General features: G+C 42.1%; 2 protein-coding genes across 6 annotated transcripts in view; both read right to left on the reverse strand.

Annotated features, from left to right (window-relative positions):
• ABTB3 (ankyrin repeat and BTB domain containing 3) overlaps nucleotides 1–16,078 on the reverse strand; it is a 279,212-nt gene that overhangs the window by 105,431 nt on the left and 157,703 nt on the right. For all 4 annotated transcript variants that reach the window (XR_010597867.1, XR_006172874.2, XM_005300806.5 and 1 more), the window contains exon 2: nucleotides 9,510–9,659. Coding sequence is in view for 2 of the 4 variants with exons in the window: in XM_005300806.5 (XP_005300863.2) it covers nucleotides 9,510–9,659 (150 nt within the window). In the remaining 2 variants the exon portion in view is untranslated. The remainder of the gene's footprint in view (nucleotides 1–9,509; nucleotides 9,660–16,078) is intronic.
• The window catches only part of CRY1 (cryptochrome circadian regulator 1), a 440,250-nt gene that overhangs the window by 92,717 nt on the left and 331,455 nt on the right, over nucleotides 1–16,078 (reverse strand). The gene's annotated exons all lie outside the window — the stretch shown is intronic.

A 16,078-nucleotide genomic window follows, 5' to 3' on the forward strand; every position in this document is an offset into this window, starting at 1 on the left:
AGGTTTCAGATATTCATCTTTGAGATAGGGCATCCATCTTCCTGTTTCTTGTGCCTGGGCGATAGCTCACAAAATTGAATCAAGCGAAGAACAAGAATCAGTGGAGTGGCATTGGTTAAGGTGTCTAGCAGTCCATAGATACTCCAGGTTCTTGTGGTCCATCAGAGCTTGGACCAGGAATCTGGCTACTTCTAGGAGGTGGTGCCACTCCACAAAATCTGCCTTGATAGATAGATAGCTCCTTGTCCTACATGTTGTAATTTTTTCCACCGGGGTAGCTTCTGAGACTACAAGGCACAGAGGTGGAGTTGGTTATGGGGACCCACATGTTGAGATAATACTGCACCTATGGCAAAATTTGAGGTGCTAATCTCGATCATACATGGTTTAGTGGGATCTGGGTAAATCGTGATGAGTGCTGAGATGAATGCCATCTTCTGTCGTGCAAGGGCTGACTAAGTCTCCGTGGCCCAGGTGAACCGGGCCCTCTTTTGCAGGAGTGCCATTATGGGTGCAATCAAGCTAAAGAATCCTTTAATAAATCACCCGTAGAAACTGGCAAATCCCAAGAATCCCTGCACCCCATGTGTGTCCTTTGGTGCAGCCCAGTTGGATATTACCGCCACCTTGCATGGCTCCATGGTACGTCCCTCAGGTGAGATGACATATCCCAAGAATTCCACTGTGTCTTTAATGGAACCTCGAGCTTTGTGAAGAGTTTGTTTTGGTGGAGTCTCTCCAAGACAATAACGCACATAATGATTGTGGGGGGCCTGACTTTCAGAGACAACAAGGATGTCGTCCAGGTAAATTATGACAAATTGGTCCAGCATGTTCCTAAACATGTCATTTATGAAGTACTGGAAGGTCGCTGGGGTGTTGCACAACCCAAACAGCGTGACCAAGTGGCCATACATGGTCTGAAAGGCAGTCCTTCCTTTTGTCTCCTTCCTGAAACCACACCAGGTTATGAGCTCCATGGAGGTCCAACTCTGTGAAGACCTTGACAGAGTGTGGCCTTTCAAACAGCTCATTAATAATTGGTAAAGGATACCAGTTTCAGATTGTTATCTTGTTCATGGCTCTGTAATCCAGACAAGGCCAGAGGAAGCTGTTTTTCTTTGCCACAAAGATGATTGGGGGCCCCACTGAGGACATGGAGGGGCAAATGAAACCTTTCTGCAGGTTTTCCTTGGGATCACTCCAGAAGGCCTGAAGTTCAAATACAGAGAAGGAGTAAATGCACCAAAAGGGAACCTCTGTTCCTGACTGGAGGTCAATGGGACAGTCATAGCTGTGATGGGGCAGTAGGTTGTCAGGTTGTTTTTTGTCAAACACATTGACATAGTGTTGATATTTAATAGGAATCCCTGGAGCTGTTGGGGAGGTCATGGGGGTTGCGGGGTCACCTTTGGATCATCTCTTCACATCTCTGAAGGGTTGCCGGTCTCAGGTCAGCTCTAAGGAAACAGGACTGTTGATAAAACAGGGAGTCAAAGCGTACCATACCTGACCGCCAGTGGAAGCGTGGGACATGGGTAATGAGTAAGGAGATGCCAGAGAGAATTGATGAATGCAATGCACGAATTAGCCCAAACTGAAGGATTTCTTGGTGGCCTAGAAGGGTAATTACCTCTAAGGGAGCCGTCTGGTGGGTGACTGGTTTCAATTAAAGGCGTGATCTGTCTATGGGCTGCACTAACTCAGGGGATCCCCAGGTGGGGATTTTGTTTGCTCAGGCAAACTTCAGATCCATGAAATTTCCTGAGGCACCTGAGTTTGCCAGCACCTGTAGGTTGATGTTGGGATGGTACTGGAGAGGGAGTTGGAGATAAGTTAGACACGGATTGCCCATCACCAAGATACCGACAGACAAGCATTGGTCTGGGCTGCTGAGGGAAGAGGGGACTGGTGCCAGCGGGGCTGGTGCCAGCAGGACTGGCTGGAGTCAGGAGGACCATCTTTTTGCTTAGCAGCGTTTGGTCAGGAAGTCATTAATCTTGATGCATAGGTCAACAAAAACACTCAGGCCAGATGGGGATTCCACCTGTGCCAGTTCATCTTTAATATCTTTGTTTAGGCCGAGCCAGAAATGGCAACGCTGCACATCCTCATTCCATTCAGTGTCTATTACCAAGCATCTGAACTCCACTGTAGATTTAGCAATGGGCCGGCATCCCTGCCACAACACCTGAAGTGCAGACTTGACCGTATCCTCACAAGCTGAGTCATGGAAGATCACCACCATAGCTTCAACAAAGTCCTCAAATTGTCCCAGAAGTGGGCTTGACATTTTCCAGGAGCAGAGACACCTAAGCCAGGGCCTCCCAGATAAACTGGCTGATAATCAATCCAACTTGGGCTTTGTCAGTGGGGTATGACAGGTAAGGGCATGGGACCTAACACCTTTCTGGTTTTTCTGAGTGTCCCCCTCAGGGCACAGCAGTGCATTTAACTCTGTAATCATGGCTCTACTCTTCTTAATTTTTCCATCAATATCTGGAGAAGAATAGACACCCCATTAATGTATCCAGCTACTTTGATTTCTTTTTAAACAGAGAGGATAAAATGTGAACACCAAGAAAAGAACCCCCACACACTCAAAGACAGTTCTCAGGGGAAAGGAAGTTGGGAAAGAAATGGAAACATGGAAGAAACGCTGTGATATGTGGGCTTTTAAAGTTTGATTAAAATACCTGACAAGTGTTGCCTTCATGCTGACACTAAATAAACAACATTTACAACTACTCACTGTCAAGGAGAACACTGGAGAGTCAGTCACCCCAAGGCAAACACCTTTCCCCTAGCTTTTGTTTCCATGTTTGGGTTTAACCTCTTGTTTACAGACTTGAGTCAGTTTGTTGCACTGCTTCTACACTGCTCACTCCTCTTGACTGCAAAGGATTGAGACTAGATTAAAAGGCATGGGCGAGGATGCTGACTTTCATCATTTGCTTGGCTGTCACTGTGAGAAGAAATGAAACAGCATTGGCATATACAGTAATGTTCTTATTTACATTTGAGTGGTAACCTTTCCTTTCATCCTTAACAGTGTGGCAGCTTCTCCTGGGGATTTGTTATTTCAGAAATATGTAGGTTCAGGATTGAAAAAGTAAAAAAACAAACAAAAGGGGTGGGTGGAGAGGAGACTCTTCATAGGGTAAAAAGAAAAGCTTTCCTCAAGACTGAAGGGGGGGGGGGAAATACTGTCCTGTACATACATATTTAAATATGTCTGACACAGAAAATCAAATATTATTCAAGGCTAAAATAGCTCCATTTTAGCTCTCTTGTTCTCCTATTGATTCTCAACCACATTTTCAGAATATCCCAGACTGAAATAAAAGTTTCAACTACTTATGGTTAACACCCTGAATAATAATAATAAAAAACTCCACGTACACAGCTTGATATGCCAAATGGCCCTGCATGGAACAATTTCCCCTCCTAGAAAATGAATGTAAACTGGCCAACTCTTGACTCAAAATAAGCCAGAAGTAGCTTTCTGCTCTAAATTTGAAGAGATGTAAACATCTAGGGCTAAATCCTGGCCCATACTTAGCCTCTTTGTGCTGCTTTGGTATTATCAAAAGGACAGAAACCTGCCTTAGTATAGCAGTCATGAATTTCCCCAACATGGGATGGATTTTCCTAGCCTGGTTCTAGCCCACCACTTCCCAATTCTCCCATCAAGAATTAGGGAACATGAGGGGGGCATTCCATAGTGCAATGAGACATAGTAGGAGCACCCCCCTGTGCTCCAGTAATCCCAGTGATGTAAAAGCCCCTAGGAGGCAGTTAAAAATCAGTGTTATTTAGATCAGCCCTGAGGCCCAGCTGTCCAAGGGATAGGGGAATCACAAAGGTTGCGTACACGTTTGCCAGCCCCTTTGGGTTCAGCAGCAAGTTCAGTCTGATGGATCTGAGATCACAGGGCCCCACTCAGGGACACACAGATCTTTCCATGTTTCGAGAGAGCCCTTGTGGGGCATTTTCTCTGCTTGGTCTAGCAACCAATGGGACCTAGGGTGCAAGTCCCTAGTAAGCTTTTGTACTTCTAGCCATTAAATACACACCAGAAATTTGGGAGTGGAGTTTTTCAGTTATGTTATTCTATTATGCAGCAAAAATATGTCTGTTCATTTATTGCAATTAAATATATCTATTCCCATCCCTCTGGGACCATATACAAATAATATTAAAAACACAGCCATCCAGGGACCAATGTCCTAAACAGTAATAGACTCTCCCAAGCCCCAGTGTGTCCTTAGAGAAAGCTCATCTTAGTGAGCCACCCACCTACTCATTCCTTCCCACCCAAAAATCCCTGGGAGAACAAACAGGTTTTACAACAGGACCTGAAGGTCAACAGTGAAAGGCTCTGACAATTGAGGGGGAAACAAACTGCACATCTGAAAGAGCCCTTTATCTGTTACCCACATATCACACAGAGTAGAGAGCGCACTTCTGACGACTCCTGCAACCGCCAGAGGAAGAAAAGCAGGAAGGCAAAATGGCAGGTGGAGACAGATTACCAAGCAGGAGGTGGCAGCATTTTGGGGTGGGATTTTCAAAGAAAACTACAGCAGCTACTGTAGTTGCCCAACACCCACAGAAATCCAATGAGAGCTTATAGGCTCCTTACCAAATCCCAGTCTTGGTGGATTTATGCAGCACAAAGGAATTTATGTGGCAAGTAGATGAAAAGGTAAAATATGCTGCCCTCTATGTGGTCGCATAACTATTAAGCATGGGCGCCTGTACATGGCCTTTTACAATTGTAACTCTCATCTTTCTCTTAGCTCCTTACCTTCCCCACCCCCACAAATCTTACTCCGTTACCTCTTGTTGTGCTACAGCTAACTTAAATTGTAGACACCATCAGGCAGGAGCTCATCTTTTTAAGTTTCTCTGCAGATCACTGCACACATATAACACTAAAAAAAAATGATAATAATCATTTGCTGTGGGAGCTATAGTTTTTAGACAGCTCTAAGCATTAGCCAGTGTCTCTTGTTACAGCACTGAGAAGTTAAAGTTAAAGGGCATTACAGGGGAAAACTGAGGCTGAACAATTCCCCTGGCAGTCCCATTCTTTTGATGAACTTGCTTAGAGGGGTTCGTGTTCCCCAAGAACGGAGAGCATGTGGATACACTCCTAATCTTCAGGACTGAAAAGCACCACAGTTAACCTGTACTCAAATCAACATTTCTGAAGACAGCAGATCCTGACAGATTACAATGCCTGATTCGGCTATTTCCAGAAATGTGGAGTTGGCAAAGCATTGAACAGGTGTCTCAATCATGACAAGAAGTCCACAAAAGTATTTCATACAAAATTAGGTGGTGTAGTAGAATGGAGGAGATAGCTGGCCAGATACTCGGTGCAAAGAGTCTTATTTATTTCCATTTAGAATGCAACCGATCAGGCAGTCGTCTGCAACTCTGGGCACTTTTAGCGTTATTTAAAATAAAAAAACAACCAAAGCAAAGCTAGCATCAAGTTGACAGAAAAATGCCAGCAAGCCCTCCCCAGCAGAACCCAATAGGTAGGGCTTTCCCCACTAACCTGACCATTTCCCCATAAACAATACCCCCATGAGTCCCCACTGTCTTCAGATGCCTGGCTGGGCAAAAGAACAAGCCTTACCACATACCCTAAATCCCAGACTGTCTCAAACCAAGGGCAGAAGCTTGGTGAAAAATGCGCTGCAACCAGCATCTATTTAAATCATTGGATTGTGGGTGGAGCCCACCAGAAGACAAATGGCCCTGCCCTCTCAGATGAAGGAGGGGGCTCTGGACTATTGAAATCCTGGAAAGAGGTGGCATGAGCCCACCAGAATGAAAGGTCCATTCCCCCTCAGAGGAGGGGCCTCTGGACTGACAGCACTGGAGACTAAAGTCTTATGTTTATCCACACAACGGATACAGCCTGGGCAATGAGAGAGCAAGCTTCCCCACCTCCTCTTCTACAACCGATGAGAGATCTTGGGAGAGAGACAACTAAACACAAATGAGCAGTGGGGAACAGATAACGGAAGAGCAAGAGTGTGTTAGGCAAAACAACAACGGCAAGAACAGAACAGCATGAGGGAAGAGAGGGAGCGGGGGGGGAAGAGAGCAGAGCAAGAGGAAAGTAAAGGAAGGACAATAGAGAGCAAGGGAGAGTGGACAAGACACAAAAATGTTTCGTAGTTAAGATATGAAACAAGGAGGGAATGTTACCTGGTTCGTTAGAAAGAACAGGAGAAACAGGACAAGAAAGAATAAAAAAATAAATAAGAGAGAGATAGTGAAACGAAAATAACCAGAAAAGAGAGAGAGTATAAAGAGGGAAGTGGAAGAAACACGGAGAGGGAGCAAAGGAATGGGAAAATGGAAGACTAGACAAGAAAACATACTTGATCCGTTTAGGCTGGAAATATTTTATTCTATGTTTTATTTGGGACAGAGGCAAAGATTAAAAAAATACAAAAGTTAGTGACTTGAAGAGGGAAACAGAAAAGGGGCAGTAATTGGGCTCAGTTTGCCAGCTGTCATCCTGCAGGGAGATAGATTGCTCTTCCTAGCCCCAAAGATACTAGCAGCCCAACAGCTGGTCACCCAGCAAGGCATCCTGATTCCAGACAGAAAAGGTGAAAGCAGAGACATCTTTCCTTGGCATCTGCCTATTTTTGCATGCTAGCTATTCTGCATACTTAAATTAATGATCAATGTAAATAAACTCTGGATAATCATCCTCATTTAGAATTTGGTTGCCTTGTTTTAAAAAAAATAATTTTCCTTGCTCTGAGAAACATTGAAGTTGCAGGCTCGCTCTTTCCTCTTGTTTGGTGTGCATTTAGGACATACACAAAATTTAGAGTCTGGATCCTAGAGTATTGTGACCTGATATGGTACTATGTATATCTCCAGCTTGGGTCGGCTTGGGCCCTGGGGTGCCGGCCCCGGGCCCGAGCACCCCCAGCCCGCCCAGCACTGCCGGTCCCCAGCCCGGTCCCCGGCCCAGCCCTCAGCCCCCCGGCCAAGCACCCCCGGCCCGCTCGGCACCCCCCGGCCCAGCACCCCCAGCCTGCTCGGCCCCCCCCGGCCCCCGGGCCCCCGGCCGAGCATTCCCGGCCCGCTCGGCGCCCCCCGACACCGCTGGCGCTCGGCGCGCCCGGCCCCAGGCCCCGCCGGCCCCTGGCGCGCCCGGCCCCAGGCCCCGCCGGCCCCTGGCGCCCAGCGCCCGGCCCCGCCGGCCCCAGGCCCCGCCGGCCCCGCCGGCCCCAGGCCCCGCCGGCCCCACCGGCGCTCGGCAACGCCGGCCCCCAGCCCAGCACCGCCGGCCCCCAGCCCAGCACCGCCGGCCCCCATTTTCCCGGACATGTCCGGCTTTTTGGGATTTCCCCCCGGACGAGGATTTGGAGCCCAAAAAGCCGGACATGTCCGGGAAAATCTGGACGTATGGTAACCCTAACACACACACACACACACTACTAACTCTTCTTCTATGGCATGTGTTCACATGGTGGCAGGAGAGGTTCACTGGCTCCCTGCTTCGAGACTCTCTTTGAATGCTATCTATATGCTTAAGGCACCAAATTATGTGTTCAGATATCTGCACACAGCTCCCATTGACTTGAGGGCAGGGTGGATAAAAATCAATGATTTTTTTATTTAAATCCAATTTTCTTGAGTTTGTTATTTAAAATATAATACATTTTTCTTTTTAAAAATAAACCTGTTTAAAATGAAACCTGAATTTAATATAAAATATATTGAGGCCTTTATTTATTATAATCTCTTAAAACATTTAAATAAAACTAAATCTACGAGTCTCTATCAAAAACTTTGAGTTAGAGGCTGCTTTTTGATATAAAGAAAGAATCGGGAATAACATCTAACTTTTGAGGTCAAGCTTTATAAATATGGCACAGTGGGTCAGCCTAAGTATCTTAGGAGACTGTCTCATTTTCAAGAGACTTAGGAATGTAGGAACTTAAGCTCCAGGCCCTTTTACTAACGAATATTTGAAAATTTTTCCAGGCTGACCTGAAATAATCAGTTTAATTTTCTGACTACAGTTAATCCCTCTGTTTGTGAGCTGAGGGGTGAAAACATTATCTACTATCTGTTCTAATCTTTTAGTTGTAAATGTTAGACGTGTTTTGAGAAGAGAAGTTTATGTATCCAAAACTTTAAGATTGTTTTGTTTAATTTTAATTTTCTAAGTTTGATATGCTGTTTTGTGGGTTTAATTAAATTCCAGTTACTATCCTAATATCGCTTGACACAAATCATGAGCAAAAAGTGAATTATCTAGCAAATAAGCAGTCTATCAGTCACCATTTTCTAACATACTAAAAACGTACAATTAATAAGAATCTGAAAAAGTTAAGCTATATAATTGCTTAAATAAATGTATATAGTTATAGTGTACTCGCCTACATATAAATGTATATAGTTACGTAATAAAAAGAAGTATCAAATCTATATAAAAGCTCTATTTAGTTGTAAATCAGCATATTTAATGGTTATATTAATTAATGACAATGCACCCTTTCTTTAGAAAATAACCGAAGTACAAACAGAAAAGTTGATTGAAATGGATGATTTAAATTGAGGCTTTCCATTTGGTGGTTTAAATAATGATTTAAATCGCTGATTTGAATCTTCTGGATTTTAATCAATCCACCCTGCTTGGGGGGTACCTTTTTCCAGCTACATCTGGAAGAATAATTTGTCTGTGTTTTTTGTCAACTATATATATGTATATATATATTTATTATATATATTTGCCAGACCCACCGCACCATCTTGGAATGTGCTGCTACAGCTCCTCATTCCAAAGCAGCCCTTACTACAACTATGAATAGAGCTACCAAATCAGCTAAATATTTGAATTTGAGGATACAGTATAAACATGTGATATCAGCTTTCTGCCTTCAGGGAAACCCTAAAAAGAAACGCACCTTCAACCCCTGAGTTTTTACATTGCATTAGGATTCACAAAGCATTTGCGTCCTAACAACAAAACATGTCTGTGGTGTTCAGAGAACTGTAAATAATGTATTTGTACTGAAATCAAAGCTTTAGAACTGTGACAGGTATAGCAGCTTATCATATTGCCCCAAAAGTGTTTGATTAATAACAAATAATTTATTTTCCAGGCAGCTGATTTGTGTTCTATAAGTTTTATTTTGTTTTTTCTCCCACTGGAAGTAGGGGGGAGAGAAAGTGGGGATGAAGGATCTTCTGAAATTCTAATGGAGTCATTTGTATGTTTGTGAGTATCATCTACACACTCACTCTCTTCTCTTCCAAGGCCTTGTACCACCCTTCAGCTTCCAAACTGAGCAGTGGGATCGCTGTGGAGCAAACAAGGCCCTCCTTCTTCCCACTATTAAAGAAGTCTCCCTTGACAGCACTCCTAGGCTCCAGCCTGTCTTTTATAGAAACATATAATACATCGGGTTTTTTGTTTTACTTTAAGAGGAAAAAATAACAAATTATGTTGCACTTACTGAGTTCGGCAATGCTTCCCACCCGGGTAGCGAGCAAGGATTGCTCTATGGTCCTTAACTCTGATTGGCTAAACATCTGTACTTCGCCAGGCTTATTTGACCTTTGTTGGTCTTTGTGAAGGTTCAGACTGTCTGGCAGGCAGAGAACACCTAGAGTTAATAAAAGAGAGAGAAAAGAAAAGATCAATGTCATTTTAGACACTATGGACAGTTGCTGTCACAGTCAGACCTTGCTGTGTATGTTTCAAGACCATGTGTTTGGAGCTCAAAAGATATCTATGTTGTTTTTTTATAAAACAAACACATGTAATATAATTATAACACAATATTGCAGCTGAGTCAGATACTCAAAAATGTCCCTCATTAACTTTTCAGAATACCCTTAAGTCTCTCATGCTGTCATTGTCCATTCTGGGGATAACTTTTATAGGAAAGTCCAGTAGAATTGTATAGAGATGAAGTCAAGAACGTTCCAGAGAAATTAAGCAGAGGTCTATAGAAATTACTTTAAAAACAACTAAATTCAATAGAAAATTCTATCTATAGAATTCTGTAGGTTAGTATAAAAACCTCTATATAGAAAGCTTATTTTATATAAAATATTATAGGGCCTTTCTATAAGGAAAATTCCATTTCTAACTGTCAAAACAATGGACAGTATCAAGATGTCTGCAATGACATCTCGAAACGTATTGCATTTGTTCTGCAAATGTAACTCCTGGCTGTTGAACTGTTTTAAGTTTTGAACCTCTGCCTATAATGCAGAAGAAGCACAAGACTAGTTTAACTGTAATGCACTTTTTCAGGGGCAAATAAAGCCACTGTACTGTCCTACCAAATGGACTAACTCAGATATACATTCATTCAAAAACAACAGTAACATTCCGAGAGATTATCTAATCACTCAAACACATATAAGAAACAAATGTTTATCATTTGAAAATAATTTTCATACTACAGAACAGAACTTATTAAAAGCCCTAACACCTAATCTCAAACCATAGATATCAGTGACATCAAAGTGTGGTTAAGGCAGAAACAATTCTCCCTTTTTTGAGGTATGTGAACAGTGCACCATGTGCCATGATGTCAACAGTATCACATTCCATGAGGCAAATTCACCCTTGGCATAAGCAGACGCAGCTCCATTGAAGTCACCTCAACTAAAGTCACTGAAGTCAATGGAGTTGCACTTGCTTATGCCAAGGATAAATGTGGACCTATATTTGCCTGTGCAATTTGCAAAGCTCTGATGCCTCTGTGGTAAAAAGGCAGATGTTGAAAAATATGAACAAAAAATGGTGCTTGTGAAAGGTGAGGGACTGATAACCCTGCAGACCAACCAGACATTACAAAACAAGTACAGCAACAGGCACAGCCTCCCACCAGCCCACTAATGTACCCCAAAGCTTTTCTTGAGGAAGAGGGAATAATTCAGTTTCCCTGTCCCATTAGAACTTGGCCTCTCTCTGATGCGAATGCTACTAATCTAGCCAATGAACATGAACTGAGGAGCTATTTGTAAAGTGGCTACCTCTGGGACTCTTAAACAACAAACTAATTTCACAAAGGCCACCGAACAGCCATCCGAGGGTAGTGATTTTTGGCCATTGCTGACCTGAGTGGAAGTCAAGCCCGTGACCTAGAACTGAAAGACTCCATGAAAAATATCCGTAAAACAAACAAACAAAAAATAAAAATCTTTCTACCTGCTCCAGACTCTTCCTTTTTCCCTGAGCAGAGCTAGGAGGACCCGCTGCAGAGATGCCTCATACGGACCATCATTCTAGCCACACCCCTGCACAATACTGTGATATTCATAAGCACCTAATTAAGCTCATATGCACAAGATAACCAGGCACTTCATGCTCAGTAAAAGTTAACTGAAAATATCACCGTTTCACTTTTTGACGAGTTGGTAATAATAAAAATGTCTAATGTTTATACAGCACCTTTCCTCCCAAGGGGTCTGAAAGTACTTTAGAAACAATATTTAGCTCCACTGAAATGCAGCCACCTGCGTGGTGGAGAGTGGCCACAAATCAACACCCAGCATGCTGCTGAGCTGTTTGGAGAGGGGTCATTTCAGAACAAAGTCCATACTTTTATGAAAAGTGCCCTGGGTTGTTAATGGCCATGCAGACCAGAACCTCTGTTTTTAAGTCTAGTCTGAAAATAAAATGATGCCACAAAATAAAAAAATTAGGAGGGGGGCCATTTCCGTTAAATTGGCGTGCCACAGAATCATGAAATGAAGGGATGAAAAAGACTCTCTGAGTCAAGTATTCAGACATTACACATCAGGCAAAACTTTTCCCTACTTCATTCCCACATGAGTTTTATCTAACCTCCTTTTGAATGCCCGCTCCAGTGATAGTGCCTCAGTTCCCTCCATTGGTCTATTCTAGTATTAATTTAGTGGTGACTTCAGAATGGTGCAGTCTCTGCCAAAATGTGGTTGCATCAATGCTGTGTATAGCAGTTATTACTTTCCTTTGCATGAGAATCCTCTGTACAAGACATATAGCCAGAGAATGTCACTGGTTATTTTTGCAACCACATCTCATAGCACACTTAGGACTTATTTAATATTCACTGTACCCTCTAAGTCTTTCCCCCACCTTCCCATTGAGATCTGTATTCTTTATGACAATGGATTGTGATGATGATGATGATTTAAATAGTGTCAGCAGCGCACTAGATGCTTTACAGAGAAAAATGAGGAAACGACCGGTCCCTGCACCGAAGAGCTTACCATCCAAGGAGAACACAAGAAGGGGATAGGAAGCAAGAAAAGCAGTGCAACTGAACAGTGAAGTTTTGCAAGTGTCTTGTTAGTTCCAAATTGTCTTGGATTTTTCTCACCCCCCTCACCCCCAGCTTGGAATAGGTGAGTGTTTGTTAAAAAAGCCTATTGTAGAGTGGCCCTAAAATCCCGAATCAGGGAGGGGACAGACCTGATTGAAGGGGTTCAGGTTCATATCACATGGGTCTTCTTTTGTGGAAGGAAAGATGAGAGCATAGAATCTCCTTGATCAGCTGGAGAACCAGCGTACTGAATTCTTGGCAAGAGGAACCTCTGCAAGAAGGTTTTAAACGAGCCCAGAGTGGAGCACGGTCAGAGTAAGGAGGTAGGATGAAATTCTGACTCCACTGAAGTCAATGCCAAAACTCCCATTGATTTGAATGGGGACAGAATTTCACCGATAGTGCCCAGAGAGACAAATAAGGCGTATTATGAGGGAAGGACACAGGAAAGAGACACGACATAATACCAAATTGGGATCTAGGAAGTACAGTCAGAACTGATAGAAAAAGTAAAGCAATTGAATGAGAACAGGAGAAACCAAAAGAGGAGGCTTCGCAAAAGATTGGGGATACAATATTGGGATTGAAAGTCCTGTCTACACTGGCTTCAAAACAGAGTTTAAATACATTTCAAACTCAGTTCCAGAGAAACCGTGTTCAAACAACATCAACCCACAACTGACACACACAAAATATATGCTATGGTAGTTTGTTTAAACATGGTGATAGCAAGTATGGCTCTCATCCTAGTATTGTCCATGCCATAATGAGACCATACTCAGGAGCGGTATGTCACTACAGAAGAGTATGACTTGTTTAGAAGAGCAAAGTGAAAGAGTGAGACATCTGGAGCAATAGTGGGGGAAACAGAGAGAATTAAAAAGCAATAAAGAAAGGAGACAAAGAAAAGAAATAACATAAGATAAAATCAGCTTTAAAAATCCTTTTGTGATTGGCTTATTTAAATACCTGATGTACTACTCAATATTTATATTCTGTAGATGCAGAAGGCTTTGAGAAGTACAGCTTTGCTTTTTAAAATGCAGAACTGCCTGCACATTTTAATAAGTATTCTCTCTAGTGAATCCTTTCCATTTATTGAGACTATACTCTGCAGTCTTAATGGAGGTGTGTATAATTATAAAAGCAAATTTTGGAGAAAAATATCCTGCCTAAAAGAGATGTATAATTGGTCTGTTATTACAGGATAATATAGTCTATTAGCTTTTGAAAACACTAACTAGAGTGTAAACAATTCTTGTGGCATCATCAAAAAATCTTGTTACATTAAATAATGTATCATAACACTGTAGCCCTGCAAACAATCTTAAAGTGAAAATAATATACACTGATTATTTTTCCTCAGTGAAAACATACATCAATTAAATTTAGGTGGGGGAAGAAATGTTGGTTTAAATGAGCTATACAAAGAAGACTGAAATGGTTTTTAAAATTATATTATACATACAAGAGAGTGTTGTTGAGCAATTAAAGGCAAGAATCAGGAAGCAGGGATTATATTCTCAACTCCATGTCTGGCTTGCTTTGTAACCTTAGTCAACTCATTTAACCTCTCTCTGTCACAGTTTCCTTGTAAAATCCTTATTCATTAATCGGTCTGATTCATTAATGCCTGGAAAACATTTTGAGATGCTTGGATGGAAGGTGCAATAGAAAAGCAAAATGTACTGTTGTTGAAAGATTTAGCAAACTGTAAGACATATATCAGAGGGGTAGCTGTGTTAGTTTGGATCTGTAAAAAGCAACAGAGAGTCCTGTGGCACCTTTAAGACTTACAGATGTATTGGAGCATAAGCTTTCGTGGGTGAATACCTACTTCGTCAGATGCATGTAAGACATATAGTTTCAGAAGGCTCTACTTTGGTTTGAGATTAGCCAAGATATGCAACAGCGAAATATTTGATATTTACACTGCCAGTTTAGAAACTGAAATTGACCACAGTGGGGAACATATGGAGTGGATGGTAGCTCACTGCACCTGGGGACCCACCAAACAGGCAGTAGTGAGAGAGCAGTGGAGGTAGAAAGGAGCAGGGCAACTTCCATACACTGCTATATGCTCTCCAGGGGTCCAAGCAGAAACAGGCCTTTGATGCTGCACCACAAACACCCTTAGGGGAATTTGTATGCAGCCATTGCTGAGAGTGAAAACAATGTATATCTCCTGAGCTGTGATATCTTGGAGAATGGGGGAGCCATACCCACGTCCTTCAGACAGATGTTTCTGCCTTTTCTGTGGATATCCCAAGATACATGTGAATCTCAGGACACCTGTGGAATATGGGGGCTGAATCCCCTGCCCATTACTTAGGGAAGGGGGCTTCATTCCACACGTACCTTTCTACATTAATATAATAAAAGATCGTATTTCCACAATCCCCTACCTATGAACACTGAAATTTCACTCCATTTTGTTAAGCATGTATCAGGAATTCTGAGACATCTTCAACAAAATTTCCACTCTCATCTCATATACCTATGCAAGCACATCACAAGTGGAGCGTTGGCAGATTGTATGCAGTCTAGTTGTAGCTGTGTCAGTCCCAGGATATTAGAGAGACAAGGTGGGTGAGGTAATATCTTTTATTGGACCAACTTCTGTTGGTTGAGAGGGACCAGCTTTCAAGCTACATAGAGCTCTTCTGGGAGACTGTTAGTTTTATTGTTTAACATAATCCAGTACATATGCACAGAGTGCATTTTGTAAACACTTATAATTTTACCAGATCAAATCTGTTTTTCACCATTTATCTAAAGGCAAATCTATGACCTACACACTATGAATACACCAGCTTTCAAGTTTCCATCATCTTCCCTAGGAGCTGTTTAAAGAAAAGTCACAAAAATGTGACATTATTTGACAGGCGGTGTCTGGTGCAGTGAAGCAAAGATTGGTATAATTTTCACTCTCTGTTAAATGGCACTAGACTAGGGAGACTGTGAATAGAAACTGCATGCAGTTCTTGGTATCACAGTACCAGAAAAACATTGATGAACTGAAGGGAATTTTGAGAAGGGGAACAAAGTGGTTAGTAGGCTGTAGGCATTGGCTTATGCAGAAAGATTACAAGAACTAAGGCCTTCCAATATATAGTCTGGCTATGTGATGACTAAAGACAACCTCGTAACCTATCTACAAGTATTGGAAGAGCATAAACACCAAAGAGGGAAAGGAATATTTAGAATAGTCCTCATCAATATAACTATGAATAATAATATGAAACCACACAAGGACAATTTAAGTTAAACATCAGGAAATATTTCCTAACAATAAGGCCTAAGATACAGTGAGTTAGTGGAATTTTTGTTGCTTGAGTCATTCAAAATTACGAAGAACATGATAACAATTTGTTATTGTAGGGAACAGCCCTGTCAGCTGCTGCTAGGAGGATTAGATGATTTAATAGGTTTTTTTAAAATGTGTAATTTCATTCATTCATTACCATCAATCCCCTAGAATGACCGACCATGACAGATGATTTCCTGTTTAATGACTGTGATGTGTGTGAAGCAGAAAAACAACTATGCTGATAAGGCATATTTCCTAAACAAGTAAATATAAAGTAAAGTCTGGTCTGCTGTTTAACTAGCAACAGACTAAGCATGACTTGGAAGGGACATGCTACACTCCCTTTCTTGTGAACTACTTAACCTCTGCTGCCAACATCATTTTGGACTTTTTCAAACAAGCAGAGACTGAGTATTTTCTTTACAAATGTATGACAGTGAAATAAACTCTG

Source organism: Chrysemys picta, chromosome 1 (assembly GCF_011386835.1).
Source record: "Chrysemys picta bellii isolate R12L10 chromosome 1, ASM1138683v2, whole genome shotgun sequence".
NCBI classification, from domain to species: domain Eukaryota; kingdom Metazoa; phylum Chordata; order Testudines; family Emydidae; genus Chrysemys; species Chrysemys picta.